The 19,133-nt window shown below is 38.9% G+C and overlaps 1 protein-coding gene across 1 annotated transcript; it reads right to left on the reverse strand.

Moving 5' to 3' along the window:
* Window positions 1–8,019: 8,019 nt before the first annotated feature.
* Window positions 8,020–17,984, reverse strand: bmp5 (bone morphogenetic protein 5). Its single transcript, XM_080508161.1, has 7 exons — window positions 17,087–17,984; window positions 14,729–14,921; window positions 10,669–10,817; window positions 10,243–10,440; window positions 9,336–9,412; window positions 9,119–9,229; window positions 8,020–9,007 (listed from the first exon to the last, which is right to left on the reverse strand). The coding sequence occupies exons 1-7, from the start codon at window positions 17,586–17,588 to the stop codon at window positions 8,858–8,860; spliced, it is 1,380 nt and encodes a 459-aa protein (XP_080364287.1). The 5' UTR covers window positions 17,589–17,984; the 3' UTR covers window positions 8,020–8,857.
* Between the last annotated feature and the right edge of the window lie 1,149 nt (window positions 17,985–19,133).

The raw sequence follows: 19,133 nt of genomic DNA on the forward strand, positions 1-19,133 counted from the left end.
CACCACCAACACCAACTTTTACATTTGTTATCCATCGCTGTATCTTCTATAGATCATTCATATCCTCTACTTTATCCAATTTCAAACCACAAAGCGCTGGAGTTGATCATAGCTGAATATGTATATAGGTCTCTGTGTCTGCCCCTGTGTGTCTCACCTTGTGTTTCCAGTAAACCAATGACCTTCTCCCTCTGTGTGCTCCTATCGTTGTGTTCCACCTGTGTCCACCCCTTACTTGTGTATCCAAAACCCCTCTCCCTAGTTGTCTTTGTTGGTTCCTCCCGTCAATATGTTTCGCCTCTTGTCATCGTGTTGCCTCTCTCGTCGTGTCACTCCTGTGTTCCTGCATTTTCCTAGTGTTTCCAGGACTTTGTTGCAATAAATGTAAATTCCTGAGTCTGCGTTTGGGTCCACCCTGCTTTCCGTGACAGCCACAGTGAGTTCTCCAGTCCAATATACAAATACAGACTTGAGCAATCAAACACAATCAATTTGGGCAATCCAGAAATACCATTTAACTTAAAAATAATTTATACATAATTCGGGAAGGAAACCAGGCAAGGTGCCAACATGCACTGGAGAAACATGCAAACTCCTCACAGACAGGCCTCCAAGCCCAGGATCCAACCAGGGATAATCCAACTGAGTGCTAATCACTATAATCACTACTGCACTTTGCAGCCACTCTGCAAAGACTGGAATACCACAAATCGTCTTAAATCAGAGTCAAACTCTAACATGGACTGAAGCTTGACCTGGAAACTTACCACATAATATAGGATTCAAAAGAAAAATCTTTAACCTTCGAAAACAGACTCTGTCTTTAGCCTTTTAAGTTGTTTTTGTTTCTTAACTGAGCAAAACATTTCTAGTTCTTTTACAGTCATGCACAAATTGTACAAATAAGAGTGCGATTTTTTTACTCCGTATCTAGACTCAGGTTTTTCTCTTTAAACTACAGCTGGTTAATTAAAACAAGACTTGAATTTCACTGGACTCTAAACTACACCTGTATGTGTGAGACTTGGCAGGACTCTTGAAACATCTGGATTTATCAAAGCATTATTTGTTCGTTCGTATCTATCTATCTATCTATCTATCTATCTATCTATCTATCTATCTATCTATCTATCTATCTATCTATCTATCTATCTATCTATCTATCTATCTATCTATCTATCTATCTATCTATCTATCTATCTATCTAAGAAATCATGACTTTCTGCATTTCACTTGACCTCTTCAAACTACACCAAACTCTCATCCAGACTCTTGAAATTGGACCCAGTCTCTTTAAAATAAACCTGATTTGTTTTGCTTAACTCGACCATTTTAAACAAGTGAAGAGTGAAGTTATGGCTCCACCAAAAAGTTTTAGCAGCATGTTGAAAGACTAATGAGTTGGAAAATGTTGTTTTCAGTTTGAACGGGATTGATCAGTTTTTCAGTTTTGTTTAGTTCTGGTACTCAGAAATCACTCCCCATATGAATTGTTCGGCATTCATCATAATAAAGTAAAACAAAATGATGCACATTTAACCAAATTCCTGAGCTATACACACAAGGAAACAAACACACAACTTTCAGAGGTTTTCTAAAAGGATTAAACTCTGTAAAGGGACTCAGTGTCTAAGTTAGTGAAGATTAGGCAAACAGATATGCACTGACAGGAAAAGGGATGTTTCTCCACCAGTTTGCAAGCATCTCCTGAGAACAATATATTCTACACATGAGGACTGCAGAGTCTAAGCACGAGACAAACGTCTTAAAATATTAAATGGAATCAAACACTTCAGTTGTCACACTATATCTCAGAGCGTGGAAAAAAGGTTGCGTTTAAAAGAAAGAGACTATTCTCTCGTTTGGTGCTAAGAAAGAAACAGATGTGAAAAGCAATACTTTATAGGGTACAGGTTTCGGCATGGCATGAAAGAGGTTTTAAGCTCTTAGATATAGACTGAAAACAAAGTGGGAGAAAGAAAACAGGAACCAGATTAAATCAATTTTCATCCTCCATCCGTCTTCAATTTGAACTGAACTGTAACAACAAGAGTGTGCCTGGTGCTGAGCGAATAGCACATTAGCATTGCGCTGAAAGTAATAATCATGACATAGTCTGTCATATAGTGGCAAGATGAAAGGGTTTGTTATAGCAATTACTCTCAGTTTTATAGAAGTGCACCACTTAATGGGACATATATGAAGCTGAATCAGGAAGAGGAGGAAAGAATAAACATAAATAATCTTTTTTTTTTTTTGCACATTTGAATGAGAAAAACATCACCACCCACTTTCATTTCCATAATATTCAAATGTATACTGTAGGAATAAATGACCACCAACACTTCCTTTCAAAGCAAAACATAGTCTTTATAAAAATAGCAGCCTACTCCACAGTTTTTTCAGGAAAGCCGGTCACTCCGAGCCAACTTTCCACAGTTCCCCTCAGAGACAGCATGTGTGTAAAAGATTATCCTCGCTGTAATCACACCACCGAGCGCCGCATCGTTTTTAGTCACTAAAGTCACTCACCAAGGCCTTTGTGTTTACACATGATCATACATTCACAGGACGGATGAACAGGTTTTGTTTTTTTTCATACAAAATCTCCTTTCTATTACTCATATTCTAACACTGTGGGACACGGTCTTTTTCGTGAACTTTAGTTAATGAGGAGACAGATCACAATCTCTCTAATCCGCACCTGTTACTGATCAGCAGGCTGCCATATAAACAAATGATTCCCTCCCCACAAGGGCGCGAGCTAACACTGCTTTGTCATACACCCATTAAAGCGGATGTTTCTAAGCAGCCAGATATTTATTGCGCATATTTTTATATTGTACCATGGAGAACTTCACGGCTGGATTACGGCTCCACCTGGATCATAAAGCACGGAGATTTCCTTCGGTGTATTCTTATCCGTGGTGGGAGAAATTGAATTTCACAGTGAAATTTACAGCTGCCAGAATACACATGAATTGGGTTAAGTCGTGGCTGTTGACATCTCTGTGTGCTTTGGGCCCTAAATTAGTAACAGTGATTTTTCCTCATTGCTTTTATGGGGGTGTGAGAAAACCAGGAGAGAACAATCAACCTGGTGAAGACAGACACCCTCTTGTCATGAAATTGCAATATATATACTTTGCAAAACAATAAAGCTTGTTTTTCATTCCAGATTCTTGAAAATGCTACTATTAATCAGTGCATATTAATTATTGTGTGTGTGAATAGAAGAGTGCGTGCATGCATCAATTACTATCTATGCGTAATACATTTGGTGGGAGATTATTGAAATCTGTGCGTGCCCACAAAGAGCTGTAAAAGTCTCTGTGATCACCTCCACATGCTCCTCAATTGGCTGGTTTTTCACTGGTGGTATTTGCTACTCTGGTACCATGACAGAGACCGATCTGTAACTGATTTGCTCTCATTACACACTGGCAGGCTCACCTTTCAGACATTTTAGTTTTCGCTGTGCCTCCTTCAGTATATCACCACCATAATGCCTAAAGTAGCACTGAAAAGTGCTCAGTGATTTCAAGTGTAGCATTAGTGCACCTGGTTTGACAAAACGTAGCCTGTGAAACTTAACTGTGGGGAACCAAAGCCAATGATACAGTTTACTATCTATGTTGCAAAAGTGCCAAATCTACTTGTAAAAGTCCAACAAACTGAGAGACTGCCCTTGGGTGGAGGTGAAGAACGAGGGATCCACAGCTCCTTGTAGGCACACAATTACATTACATAGATGTAAATATCATACATATACAGACACACAAGTCATTCTGCTACTTAACAGCATGATATAAATAACCTTTCTTTACATCACTCAGTTAATCACTGGTAGAAATGAATATGAATATGATTGAAAATTATTATAAAGGAAATTAATACTTGTTTGTTTTTTGTTTTGGCAGTTGGTTTCATTACAGCTCAAGAAAATAGGTACGATTGTCTGACTCAATGACTGACTCAGACACTACCTTCTCTTGATTTGGAGACTGGGTATAAAATATAGCTATTTTTTTGGAGTGTTTTCAATTCGAAAATGGTAGACCAACATGTTTTTAAATAGTCACTGTTATGGTCCTGCGTTCTATTTGTTTTTGGTTTTTTTGTTCCCTCCTCACAGATAATAATTATGTCCAGATCTGTCCATATTTTTCTCCATTTGAACAGCTTCAAAAAGGCATATCTGAAACTTTGGTGATACAATAAATAAGCTTTAATAATAAAGGACAGACACATATTTGGCCTCAGAAAAGAGGTTTTCAATTTGATGCCTGTGCTTTGGTTGACATTTTTGATTACATGCGTTCTTTCCCATAAATTGTTCAGGTGTATGGGCAACAAAGGAACACACCTGATTCAAAAAGGAGAGAGTGGGCATTATGAGCATTTTAGATACTTTTATCTTTGATTTCTTCTTTAAAGAAACAACAGAGGAATCTGGAAAGACCCTCATGTTTTACGACCACACATGGGAAGCATACAACACAAACCTAAAAGTCAGTTTTAAAGCTTAAAGAAGAAGAAAAAGAAGAAGAAAAAAAAAAAACAACTACATGTAAATCAGTTTTAAGTAGTCAGAGAAAACAGAAGGTTCAAATTCATTATTGTTGTTTACTTATTTAGCTTGGTCAAAAAAGCCCTACTAAAGGCTTTATACCATATATTTCGATTGAATTTATGGTGTTGAAATGAACATAGTTTTAGAATATAGGAACCTTAAACGCACAGGTGCCAATGCTAAGGTTAATGAAAAGTGACAGTTGAGTTCACAAACACACTGCTGTAACCCTGAGAACCCAAAAAGCCCCTCTCCTCAGGCCCGGGAGGCTAATGTGCATATGTGAATAACAAACAAACATAAGGGTGTTTCTGCATTGCCCTCTGTGAGGACACATTCCTCGCTGGTCCTGCCGCAGCCTTGTCATACCAAACAACATGTAAAAATGTGACCCATATGGTCTCCCCCATCAAGAGCGACTGATTGAGCTGTATGGAAGTCATAGCCCACCCACAGAACACAAATAAGGAGAACCATATGTGTGGAGATGAATTAGGTAAACTGCACAACATTTTTATTAGATACAATTTCACTTGCCTTGTGGATGGACTGCAAGGTGACACCCTGAAAATAAACTTTGAGCCACAGAAAGAAAAAGATCTCTGGTTAACACCGGATCCACTAAACTAAATGAACAATAATCATTATTCTTGGTGCAGTCGGGTTGGACGGAGCACCATGTCATTGAAAACATGCAACATGTCAAACGTCTATAATAAATGGATTGGTAAAATTAAATGTACAGTTTGCAATAAATCAACGCCACAACAGTTTTTTTTAAATCCGGAAACATATCTTAACAGAACAAACATACTTCAGACTCTATAATACAAATGTTTATTTTCACAGTTTGTGAGCCTGTTTGTGTGGAAATCCAACTTTTCTGTCTGGTTATATTTGATGTGTATTCACAATTCCCTTGTATACAAAATGGATAACAGCTTACAATACCTAAATTACTCCACAAATAAACAACTTTAGGAAATTAAAGGAATGGTATACACAATAATGTAACTCACAGAAAAAGAAACCAAGTAAAAAGCATGACATTTATTTGTATGGTATGATTAATGTGTCATTAGTGGTTCCTCTTATCTCTGTACTTTAGATGCACTGAAGTACTTTTTGTTGTTTTCTCGTTTGTTCTGTACACCGAAAAAGAATGGCCTATTACCTCGACTTGCATTGTATAATGGTCGCACAATATAAATAACCCATGCATGAAACTAAACGGAATATACCCTTTAACAAAACCAGAGGTGGAAAGAGCACTGAAAATCTGTAATTAACAATAACGACTGTTGCGATGCTTGAACTGCACTCTATGACAACAAAATTACCATTATTGAATTTGTAACTACTCTAATCCACGTTAAGAGCAGGACTTCAAAAAATGTTCATCTACAAATGAAATCGACATTCAAAACACATCATACAGAGCAAGTTATGCTATTTTAAACAAATATTAAGCTGGAGTTTGATGAACAACACGTATTGGCTGTGAAAAATCAGGAGAGAAAGTGATGCTTTAACTTGACACACTGGGAACAATCATGTTAATATAAACAACAGCACATCTAAATACGCTATAAATACACAGTGATGTGTATATAATTTCAAGCTTTCACTCCTTATCAGAACAAAATAATGACATGCTGACACAGAAGCACAGCATTTTTAAAGCATCTGATTGGCTGCTTCGTCTATGATTATCATGTTGTTCAAACACTTTTAATCCAGTCACTCCACTTCTTAACATTAATCAGTACTTCTGTGAGCAACCCCCATAAACTATGCAGTGTTTCTAATTCCTCCCAGTGGTGCCTGTGACTATATAAACACCAAAATTATTAGTATTCTCACTGATGATGGACAGACACCCAATCACGGCCATCTCCTCTGAATAAATGCAGTACAGCTGCTGAATAAAACAAGATCTCAGCAGTTGAAGAGGTGCACATCTGTTTTTCCAATCAGAATAAGATAGTAAACATGTTTTTAAATAAAAGAAAACAAACAAAAAAAAGGGCTTAACATCAGCACCTGGAAACACATCTTGGCATTATGGAGCCATGTTTCAGTGAAGCCAACAGTATGTTGTGACATATGTAGTAAACAGAGAGAATGATACATGAATAATTCACAAAAATAATCCTTCACGAAAAGTAAACTACTGGGGGTTGTGACCTCTTTCCAGCATGTTTTGAGAAGTGGCCACTGGAAGTGCTGATCTGATGAATGTCAAGGTACCTCTGACTCACGGGGTCTCGGAGGAAAAGGGGCCAGTATATTAATCTGCCTTCAGTATGGGAATTGTTACCGTCTCCTTTCATGTGGTCATGCAGGAGGTTGCTGTCAGGAGTGTTGTGTGTAGCTCAGGTGAAGTTAAATAGAAGCTCATTCATGGAAACTCTTGCATTACGGACAAGTGCAAAATGTAGCGGAATTGGAAAGAATCCACGATATTAAACAGTAGATGGGATTGTTAAGTGGTGGGAGTAATCATGCCAGGCAACAGGCCACAGGAATGCAAATCACCCCTCAAGCCAAGAGTTAAGTTAGCAGGTGGCCTCTTCTATTCACTGAATGTCAACACTCCTCTTCGATGGAGCCCGTAACATCTGGGCAGGCCAGCCACCGCTTTTAATTAAGTGAAATACAGTCACTCAATGTTCTGCCATGTCAGAGAAAAAAAAAATCTTATAAAAGTAGGAGGGAGTGGAGGGTGGTGTGGGAGTGCAACAGTGCTTATCCTGTGTTCAGTGAAGGTCAACACAGTTGTGTAAATAAATATTAATCCCTAACCTAATCCCTACAGTTCCAAGCCAATCGAAAATCCCTGCGTAACCACAGTGCTTTTCTGGAAGTGGCACGGTCTTTTGCACTTTTCTGGAAATTATGTTTATCCCGTACATGAGCAGCAACGTTTATTCAAACTTTGTTTATGGCTTTCACTTTGTTTCCAAGGAACAAAGCTCCTTGCAACAGCAGAAGTTCAGTTTAGAGAGCGCAAAGAAAGTTCAAGGTTTACAGTACACGTCGCATACATAATGCAATATATGGTATTTCCCTCCCCCATAATCTGAAAGGGATTGCCTGCAAAATGATATAGCTTCAGCCTCGTGATAATCACCATTTTGGGCTGACTGTGGAGGTCACAGCACTTTACTGCTCGCGCTGTACCACTTGCATTACCACTCCCCATGAGCATGTCAACAGGCTCAGTGGAAGGACCTCTAGTTTATATCATCCTTGTTAAACATTTATAAATTTGAGATGGCAGTCCTACAACGGCATGTACAACAGCTGCTGAACTCCAAACAGGAACCCAGACAAGACCCGGGAACTTCAAGCTTGAATAATGTATCCTCCACACTCTTATTACATAGTTTTGGGAGACAAATGGAGTAAGAAAAGAGGTAAGCAAATGATTTGAGGTTTAAATTGGTACATTTATTATAATACACCAGATTCTATAATAAGATACACATCCCAATCATAAGCTAGACAAAGCAAATATGTTTTGTGGTTATAAAAGAGGCCACAGAGAAGTGAGAGACACTATTTATGAGACAGTTACATAAACGTTGCTTTAAAAAAAAAAAATGACATGATTTGTAAAACGTTCAAGAGTGAACATTCAACATTATATACGGTTCATTTGAGCTTCGAATTCTGAGAAAACATGAGAACTTATGAAAGAAAAAACTGTCATGGAAAACAGCTTGAAAACAGTTTTGAACAGTTAAGTGTATATTAGAGGAGAGTGAGTGTTGTTTTACTCTGGTGATCCAATTTGTTTTAAGATAGTTCCAACAGCCTGTTGAACGAGAGATGTTAAAGCTCACACCATCACATTGAGGGGTTTGAGATACATTTTGTAGGTGTTGGTTACATATGATTATTATCACTATCATTGGTGAACATTACACGATGTCCAGGCCACTAAATAAACCATAATTTACTCGAGAAAGGGAGACAAATAAACAGAAGGAGATGCGATCCCAGAGATTCCAGTGAACAGGCGAAGTAATCGGACTGATGCGACCATGACAGAGTATATGCCGGAGGACATAAAAGTTACATAAGTGATTCAAAGTAAGAACAATATTGCGTTCTAAACATTTAAATATCATAGTATTCAGTGCTATTTCTCTTAAAAAAAGGAAAATAAATTAATAAAACTTTATATACATAATACTGTACATCACATCACTCCTGTCAGATATGCATTTTCTTGTGATTCCCACAACAGGTTGCATAAATTAAACTGAAGCCTGGCCCCTAATGGCACCCACAAGACCTAACTACCATGTTTCTGTACTTCTTCAGGATAACATTCGAGCTGTCATCAAAGTAGAGCACAGATATTGCGTTCAGCTTGGTCGGGGCGCAGCACGGCTTTGGCACATTGTCAGGGAACATTAAATGGACCTATAAAAGCAGAGCATAAAGACAGATTAAAGTATTTTTTAATGGGTTGTATATAGTCAGAACATCATTGATTTACACTGTGATTTGTGATCTGCTCCAAGGAACACTTACCAGGGTTTGGACAATTGCATGATTTGTAGCGTTCATGTGTGCATTGAGTGGGAATGAGCATTCACCGTCGCAGTAAAAAGCAGCGTAGCCCTCCGGTGCAATAATCCAGTCCTTCACAAGATAAAGGCACACTGCTTTTATTGCAGACTCCTGTATAGTCTCACAATCTCACATTAGATGCATTATCATTTGGGTGATTCAGTTTGAAATAGCATACCTGCCAGCCTAAGTCTCGAAAGCTGACGTAAAGCTCGTGCTTCTTACAGGCTTGCTTCTGTTCACTGGTGTTATAATCTGAAAAAAATAGGGTTACTTATCAGCGCAGGGAAAAGCAAGTCTTTATGAGTCACTTTTCAATGCAAACGCCGTTGCTTTTGGATGACCTGTGTTGATGCTGCAGAGCTGCAGAGAATAGTCAATTTAACGGGCAAATTAAACACATAGACGATGTACATGACAGTAATTCATCCAACAATGTGCCAGACTATTAATTATTAATGGCATGTACAGTGCTGGCTGACATGGGAATAAGCTTCTATCCATTATAGCAATCCCTCTGCACAAATATATATTTGCACATATCGAAAAAAATAAATAAACGACAGTAATTTTCTTGGGTTTTTTCGGCCTCCACAAGGATATTTTGAAAAAAGCTAAACTGCAATCGACCTCTCATGGCTGACATATGTATTACTCTATATGCAAGCAAGCCAACAAAATATTGAAGAATCGTTTGAGCAGTGTGGATAAAATGTACAGTTAATTTCAAGGATGAAACCAAAGGAAAGCAGCAATTCATTTCAAGGACTTCCTCTGGCGAGCACTGAGATATTAGATACTCTGCAGTTTACATGTCAGTGACTGCAGAATATAAAGCCTACTCATGTTTCCTGTACACAAGTCAAAACTGAGTTGATAGGCAAGACTTTATTTACATATTCATGGTAGCCTGACCTGTTGTGCAGATACCTGGCAGAAGAAACCAGATAAGCCGACCAAACTGACGAGTGGAAAATCCAAAACAGGTAATGAAGACCAAATGTTATGATTAAATCGAATTCAATTAAAAGAAAGGCCACATTATTGATATACTAATATAGCATCTTAATGAGATCATAACGTACCTCCAGTTTTCGGTGACCTCGATGATTCTTGCTGATTATTTGATTTATTACGATTGTGGTTCTTTTTTTTCCCACCAGCGGCTCTCACAGAGCGAAGCAACACCCCGCTGGCCTTAAAGAAAGCGACCAGGAACGGCTGCTTGGACTGTGGCCCGTTCCTCCCAATGATTCCAGCAGATTTTATGTTAATACTTCGTCCTTTGGAAATACAGAAGGTGAATATAATGTTCAGACAACTGACGAGTTTATCAATTTGTGGCTGCTTTTGAGGTGAGCCTGAACTTCAAACATAAAGATTAGGTTAATACAGACATTATTTAGTGGGAACAGTTGAAGCTGAAACATTTATATATGAAATGCACATCATCAAAACTTCAAACTGAGACAGACGACAGGTAAAAGAAATAGAAAATGAATGTGACTTGCCATCTATGGTCTCCACACAGAGCTGCAGGCCCAGGTTCTGCTGCGGGTTCATCACCCAGTGGTTACTGGTGGCTGTTATGTCAAATACGAGCCAACCTCCATCGGACGCCTGCACCTTTTTGGAGTCAAGCAAGAAAGTTTCTGCATCCCTGAAGAAAACAAAAAACAAAATACAATCACAACGTCAGCATTAAATAAATTAGGGTTTGAATGTACAGTATATCCAAACACCTTATACATATACGGCAGAGCTGATCATATTTACAGTAAATCCAAGAGGTTTAACTTTATTACAACTATTATTATTATTATTATATTACTATTATTATTTTGTGTGTAAAGGTCATTTAGTCATTTGTGTGCCAGACATCAAAAAAGAATCACTGCAACTGTTGTAAAATAAAAAATAAAATCAGCTATTGACTGCAGAGTTATGAAGCAAAACATGCACAAATACTTCATTATTCCTAATGCAAAAAACATTGTTGGACTTATGAACATGTATATCATCTTTTGTGTGTTTTCAGAATAATCCTAACATCTGACATCAATCAAATGCAGGTTAAAAAGTCCCCGTTTTGCAATTTGCATCATATTCCTTTCAAGTGGCAGATTGTTTTTGTGGTTTTGTTATGTTAGTCCCAGACAACCATGTGGCCCCAAGAGTGTAGAAGATTTTTTTATTTTTTTATTAAAGATTTAATAAACATACAAATACATTTCCTCTCTAGAAATATAGTTTTAGGTTTTATCCTGCTTTCATTCCATTTGTGATGGTGAAAGTTATTCTAAATCATATCAAAAAATATAAATGTTTATTGCGTGCTTTAGGCTGTTGTTACTGGAATGACTAAATAATATAGGTAACCACATATGCTTTAAACAAATCTGTCTCCAGGAAATCATGTTCATATTCTACTATTTTGCACTTGTAATTCGCCTTTATCAGCAGAGTTCAGTGGCAGTGCAGGATGTGGATGCACATGTACAGGTCAGGTTAGTGTGGCATGGTCGGAGTCCAGGGGTACCCTGTGGAGTTTTTTATCACGAGGAGTAATATGAAACAATATATTTTAAAGAGACCTTTTTTTTCCCTTGCTTGTCTTGTCCACTTGAGTGCACAGGAATGATTTTACTGAATTAGCAAGGTGCCTCGAAAGGTTGTGAAGAGAAAGACTGCCTTGTAAAGTGAAAAACAAAAATCATCTGAAAATGTTTCAAAAGAAAGTAAATTAATCAGTTAGGAACAAACTGCTTATTTAACAATGACTTCCAATGGTTAATCATCCCAAAGGGCGAAAAACAGTTGTTGCTGAATTTAAGCTGCCAAAATTACTATTAAAATGGTAGGAATATAAATCCACTCATACTCTGACTGCTTCATCCAACTTAGACTGACAACTTAGTAAATCACAGAGCAAACACAGAAGGACTGACAGTAACACACACTTGCATTCACAGCAACAGGAATCACAAGATTTGTTTGGGGTTTGAAGACACTGGACTACACACACACACACACACACACACACACACACACACACACACACACACACACACACACACACACACACACAGCTAACCACTTGTTTATTTTCATAACTTAGTTAGCAAACACATTGATTGTGTAAAACTGACTGAAAATGACGATCAGCGATCACTTATTGTTCCCAGTCGGTCAGTTTTGATGTGTTAAGAAAAGCATGCCATATGAGTTCATCGTTCACATATGTTAAGATATAAATTCAGCACACTGTGTCTGACAGATGTTTTGCTTTGACAAAGATTCGCTCCTGTTTGCATGCACTAATTCAAACACACGGTTGCCTGTGAAAACATGAACTGAGCACTCTTCCCCTTTAAGATGGCAGAGTCCATTGACTAAGACCTTTTCAAACCCCAGGAGGGTCGTATCTTCCCCTCAATCACCCACACACATTTTTGGCAAGCAAATGTGGGCCCACTTTTAAGTGCACCCTGGTGTATTCAACTATGTCATGCTTTAAACTTCCGGGATATTGTTAAGACAGGCAGGTGGTGGGCACAACAGTGACCGCAGGAGCACCCGAGGGAGGTCCCCCCCCGCCCAGTCCCCCCCTCACCTAATATGGGCCCTCCAAGGTTTCATCTGGGACAGGCCAACTTGGCATGCAACACAAGACGAGTGATAACTGATGGACCTTCCAAAGCTTCATAAGTGGCCAACCTGCTAATGGAGTTCTCTTTATCCGAGGACTATATTTGTAAGGCAGACACGGTGCGAATGAAGCAGAACAGAGTTCAAGATATACAAGGATGTTGTTTGCGAGTGGAAAGGTTTCAAACGAGGAGAGTGTTTGCTTTGTATTTTAAATTAGAACATAAGACTGCACTCACGACATCAGGGTGTGAGTAGGTTTGCCTTCGTTTCACTGGAGTTTCAGCTATTTTGTTTTCCATCAGTTTGCAACTTCAAATGCAATGTTTTCCTGCCTGCTTTGTGTTGTGTCACCATTTCAAATAACTGTGAACATGCATGATCCAGATCTTTTGCCTGTGTTCCATTTTATGAGCTGCATAGAAAGACTGCGCCAGATTTACTTTTTTGATCAAATGTCAAATATAAACCTGTTTATTCTCAGAGGATTAAGACATATCACAGTTGGTGGTGCATGACATATTTAGAGATTGTATTTAAATACAATTAAAAGCCTGGCATCCTTGAATTGATTAACCTAAAAAAAATTGACATGTTCTATTAGGACAAAGAAGGGGAACTTTCATCATTTTTTTAGTACCAAAAAAATAATTCTCACTACCAGGGGGGAAACCTGTGACCCACAACTAAAACAACAAGTATAAATCAGAGTAATGGCAACAGATTTATTATAAAATAACAGTTTAACTCCTCTAAAGAAAGTGTAATAAATCGACATTAGATATTTTTCTCTTGGGAATACAGTTAGAAAATACGTAATTATAATGGATATGGAATTTAAATGTGATTAAATTGAGTGCCCTTCGCTTATCATTGGTGAAACCATATATGAATAAAATAGGCCTGTAAGCAAGAATCAGTAAAGATGGTGGCTCCATGTGGCATATAGGCTACTAATAGCTCATTTATATTGATATATTGGTCTATAATTACAGAGAAGTAACCACAGGGACCCCTGTGAGTGTAAAAGTCTAAATAGAAAATCTTTAGAAAGGAATAAATGGAGTTTAAAATAACAACTGTGAAACATGTAATACAGACAAATTTAAATGAAAAAATAAGCTATAGCTCAGAATCTTTAGGTGTCACATAGCAAGATGACTTACAGTAGAAGGACCTTTGTCTTCCTTGCATGAAGAAAAAGCTTCTAACTTCAAACGCTTTAAATGAGTTTCATTATTTCATTTTAATTCAATGTTATTTCTATAGTACTAAATACAAGTTATTTCAAGGCACTTTGACAGAGAAAAACCCAACAATTCCACATAAGCAAGCATAAGTCACAGTGGAAACGAAAAACTCCTTTGTTCATATCAAAACACCTGTAGAACCAGGCTCAGAGGTGGCAGCTTTCTGCTGTCCCAATTGAGGATATAAGGAGAAATAATGACAGACAGACGCTTACTTATGGAGCCCCACAAAAAATCATATATTGAGACATTTTTTCAGAAGCTTGACATGAACCAAAATGTGTTACTAAGATCAAATACGAGCTGTATGTTATGTTTACGTCCAGTATGAGTTTCCTGCTTTACTTTGACTTTGTAATGTTTTATGTGTTTTATTCGTAGTGGTGGGGGGTGGGGGGCTGGAGAGGTGGTTTATCCCCCGATGCACTGGCATTCACCCCCAACACAATCGCTAAATTGCTCCCAGCATGTAACTGAGAAAGCAGCATATTATTATTTTTGGCTGGCTGTGGTATAGAATAAATTAATGAATTATAGATTAATAGGTCATATAGATATAGTGAAAAGGAGAAATAGTTGAGCTATATCACAGAAAGAAGCAGAAACTACGACAGCAGTGATTTCCACTCCAATATTGTCTCTCTTGGGTGGTTCTGGTTGATCCGGGACTTACTTGTTCTGATACTCCTTGATGACTTGATATATGGTGATCTTCAAAGTGATGTTGTCATAACGAGCATGACTGCGATCCTTGTAGATACGAAACTCTGCAGCCGTCACCGCTTCACCGTCTGGGATCTGAGTCAGATCAAAACGGAACTCCTTGTAGTGTCTTCGTTGGTGAGAAAAATCTTTGTCTTTCTCCACTGGGAAAGAAAATATTTTACGATGAGCTTCATTTTTATTGGCAGCGAACCTTTATTCAAAAATGAAATATATGAGTTCACCTCCTGAACTGCCACTTGTGTTGCTCAAAAGCGAAAATATGCCAACATTAAGGCACAGAAAAAGAGTGATTTATCACATCTTCTTTTACATTCAGGGTCCAATCTAAACATTTTGACTACCAACAAAAGCACTTTCCAGTTCATTAAATCAGTCAACTCAATACAGGTAGCAGTTCCCAGACAGGCCCTCTACTGTGTGCCTAACTGCATTCTCTGGCCATGATGAATGGGCTGTCAGTTAAGAAAAACAGGCTGATTTCAATTAAAGACACTTTCGTCTGCTCTTCAAGTGAGAGAAAAGACCAGTCAGGATTTCTTCGTCATCTCAGCGTCAACTCTGACCTCATTTCTGACCCCACGCTCACCTCCCATAGGTTTCATAGGTTTCCTTATATAGTTTCACAACAGAGATGAAATATTTCTAATATACCCAGGGAATATAAGTTAGATATTTTCCTCCTTTTTGTTTTGTCAAGTGGGAGTGAACACTAATTGTTTCCATCTCAGTGCAAAGAACGCATCAAAGACGGTGTCAGCGCTATCAACGTGCCAACAAAGTGACCTCTGCTCTCTCACACCAATACCCAGTAGCAGAAAAGAGGCATGTAGCAGAGGTCAGCGGATGTCCTGACATCCGCGGTGATATCACACAGTGCTTTTCTCTGATATTTTATCAAGAACGAACGCCTGCAGTTACTTAGCACAAACAGGTCAGAGGTCAGGACTGACTTTTACCCACTGAGCATGTTCCATTACTTTAACCACAGGCAGTAATCTGAAGCAGGAGTGCCACTGAAAGTGTTACGGATTCAATTTTCAAATAGATAAAAATTAAATAATAGTGACTCCACTTGGTGATAAGCTTAGACCATGTGTATTCTTCACCTGTTGCTCAATAAGTGGATCCAGCAGGATCAGGATAGTGAAAAAATTTACAAATCCCTCATGTTTTAGTGTTCTCCAATTTTTTAAACTTGTGTTTTCAAAAGGTAAAGGGCTACAGTAAGCACATTAAACTGCACGAAATGCCACACTGAGGTTTCTTAAACAGTTGAGGTCGGTACTCGGTAGCTATATTTGAGTGTACTGTAATAAAGACAGAGCCCCATTGAACACTTCGCTGACAGTCCCCAGAAGGAGCACAGCGTTCAAGGCTGACAGTGTACATGCCCTATAGTACTAAGTAGAAACAGATGGGCTCAGAACAAGGTGAGGGATTATAGTTTCAAGCAACTCTACAAATTCACTTTTACATGTTTTGAGAAAATTAAACCCTCGACACTACAATGCTAACATTATGCTTTGTGTCTTAAAGGTTAGGGTGAATTTTAACCATTCTATAAAGTTCTGAAATGTATCCGCAAAATCCAATTTTGAGGAGCTTTATACGTGACAGAGATGATATTTAAACACTCACTGCCGAAACATAAATATGTTGAATAACATGAATACTATTTTCTCTCAACGACACGATCTCAAATAATAACCATCATTCAATAGCTCTCTCCTTTAACAACAGGAAATAATTTAGACCAATTTTGTGAAGGTCAGACAGTCATCTGATAAGATGCATTGGAGTGCAGGGTGAAGGGTCGCAGCTACTGAACAAACACAATAATTATATAGACCCTCTGTTTTTCAAAAGGAGAGAAAACCGCATTAATAAGTTAAAAAAAATTTAAAAACAAAAAATCTTAACTCAACTGTATCAAATACAAAATATTAAAAAAGAGTGAAAAAGAACACATGGTGTTCACGTTAAAAGTGGTTCGTCTTGGGGACAAAAAGGCTTTAAATATTTTCAATATACAAATATAAAAGATGTGTTAGAAATAGCCGAGTAAGGATAAAAGACAGCGGCACAATATTTTCTTTTGGGCTTATAAAGAACACAACATAGCGTAAATTATCTTCAAATATCTGTAAAACTACTGTGTATTTTTCATTTCTTATTATCAATTGTTGCTTTTTTCCCCAAAAATATATACTATTCCTAATTCCTTACTTTTTGTTTGCTTGTCGCGATTATTCATGAATTCATTTACATTTAGGGAGGGAAAAGAGGCCGTTTTAATGACACTTACCCAAATTGACAAAACTCATGACCATGTCTGCGTCGTTGAGAAAGTTGGTGTCGTGCGCGGTGGTCAGTGCGGGGCTGTGGCCTAAGAGCGGGGCGGCTCGGTAAGGCTGTGCCACACGGGAGTAGGCGGCATGCTGCGGGCTGGAGTAGCTTTTCCTGGAGTGCCCTTGAACCTTGGCACCGAAAGCCTTCCCTGCGCCCTGCTGCTGGATGTGCGCGCCATCCTCCTCCTCCACGGCCATGGCGTTGTACAGGTCGAGCATGAAGAGCGGCGCGGAAGACGCCTGCTTCCCGGGAGAGAAGGGCCTCGGCCGGTGGGGCAGACCCAGGATGGAGAGGATCTCTCTCTGGATCTCCCTGCGCTCGTGATTGCGCAACCTCCTGTAAATAAAGCTGGAGTGCACATGGTTGTCACTTAATGCGCAATGAGCGCACGACAGAAAAGTCAAACAGCTCCACGCCAGTCCGAGCGCAGCGCGGCCCAAAGGTGTAAGCGCTGTCATCTTGACAAATAGCTCACTTTGAGGGCTGAGGGTGAACTACATCGCACTCTGAGAGACGAATAAAACCATTTATATCTATGCCAATACGGAATCATAGATTTCCCATATCAGCCAAGAGGTACCACAATACAAACAGTGGTAACCGTGGAGACTTTTTCACCAGTCAGCTCTTCTACAAATGAGGGATCAACTTGCAGAGAAAACGACGCTCCTGTCCAGTGCGTAAAGTTTTGAACTCCTCCAGGGTCCATCCAAAGTCTCCACCGCACCAAGTATTTATGGAGCGGTGACCCCGTCCCGCACCTTACTACTCTGTGATGAAAAAACACGGAGGTACGCCCATACAGCGTCGAGGGATAACCCACAGTTTCCAGGAGGATGAAATGTGTTGAACTGTGTCAAACTCGAGCAGAGGAAAGCGCTCCACTCATGCCCCAGCTCGCATTTTTCTTTTCTTTTCTCTTTTTTTTCTTTCCCTCCCCCTCCAAAAACCCTCCCGAGAGCCTGTATCGGGACTAGTTGCCCTTTTGAGTCCATCCCACACTCAACTTTTTGTTTTTGCATCCTCCTCTAGCGGCCGCAATAAAACTTCAGCCGGTCCCATGATGGATGTGGCAGTGGCTCGGGAGTGTAAAAGGAGACACTTGAAATCCGAGAGCCCGTCTTAACGAGAGAAAGACTAATGACAGAGCCTTTTAATCACTTCAACTTATTTAAGTCCGCATGTTTATAGGAGTGGGCTCCAGCTGCATTCACCCACTACAGGGACCCCGTTTTTTATCCATGTGGATGAGGTTGAAAACTTTACGAAATGCGCAAAGCAACAAGTGCATCGACTTGTTTTATTTTTGTGCAAAATGAAGACATACAATAGAAAGTCACATTTCTCTATTGTATTTCCTGCATTGATTACTCATATATAAATTGCAGTTTGAGACAAAAAAGAAGGAATTTAAAGGAAGTTCACTTTTTACATAGAAAGTTCATTAAGTAAATAAGTAGATGAAATCACGGTGGTATCATGAGAAGATAAGCACTTACCTCAATGGACAGCGCAAAAAGCGTTGTCCACCAAGGTAAGTCTTTCTCGCACATGCTGAGATGTTACCACATAGCGACATCTACTGGACAGAGAGGGAGCATTTAAAGTGCTGTATCTAAGGTCCCCATCGTTTTTTCATTTTTTTTTTAGAACTATAATTGTGTTGGTGATGTGGTTGTTACGCTCACTTCACAGTTAAAAAAAAAAAAAGAAAAAAAAAGCCACCAGTTTGATTCCTGGTTTGTATTGAGGGTTTATCGGTTTGCATGTTCTCCCTGTGTGTGCACCGATTTCCTTGAGTTTGCCTTGAGTTTTCTCAAACAATCTAAAATTGTGCACTAAAAGAAATGGATTCTACCTCCTTGTGTTTGTCATGTGTTGGACTGGTAATCTGTGCATTTTGGAGTCACACCCAGAGGCAGTTGGGATCCTGCAACTATCAGTTGGATCATTTGATTTGGAGGATGAATGGCTTAAGCTTTCTATCATTGTGTCTTGTAGCA

Source organism: Blennius ocellaris (assembly GCF_963422515.1).
Source record: "Blennius ocellaris genome assembly, chromosome: 13".
Classification (NCBI taxonomy): Eukaryota; Metazoa; Chordata; class Actinopteri; order Blenniiformes; family Blenniidae; genus Blennius; species Blennius ocellaris.

What these genes read in the sequence shown, in the direction of transcription:
- bmp5 (XM_080508161.1), bottom strand. Translation starts at nt 17,588, where the DNA reads ATGACAGCGCTTACACCTTTGGGCCGCGCTGCGCTCGGACTGGCGTGG. An exon ending in CATGAGTTTTGTCAATTTGG is followed by an intron (nt 14,922 to 17,086) that starts GTAAGTGTCATT and finishes TTTCTTTCCCAG; the next exon opens with TGGAGAAAGACAAAGATTTT. An exon ending in GAGGTCACCGAAAACTGGAG is followed by an intron (nt 9,413 to 10,242) that starts GTACGTTATGAT and finishes TATTTTTTTCAG; the next exon opens with ATTATAACACCAGTGAACAG.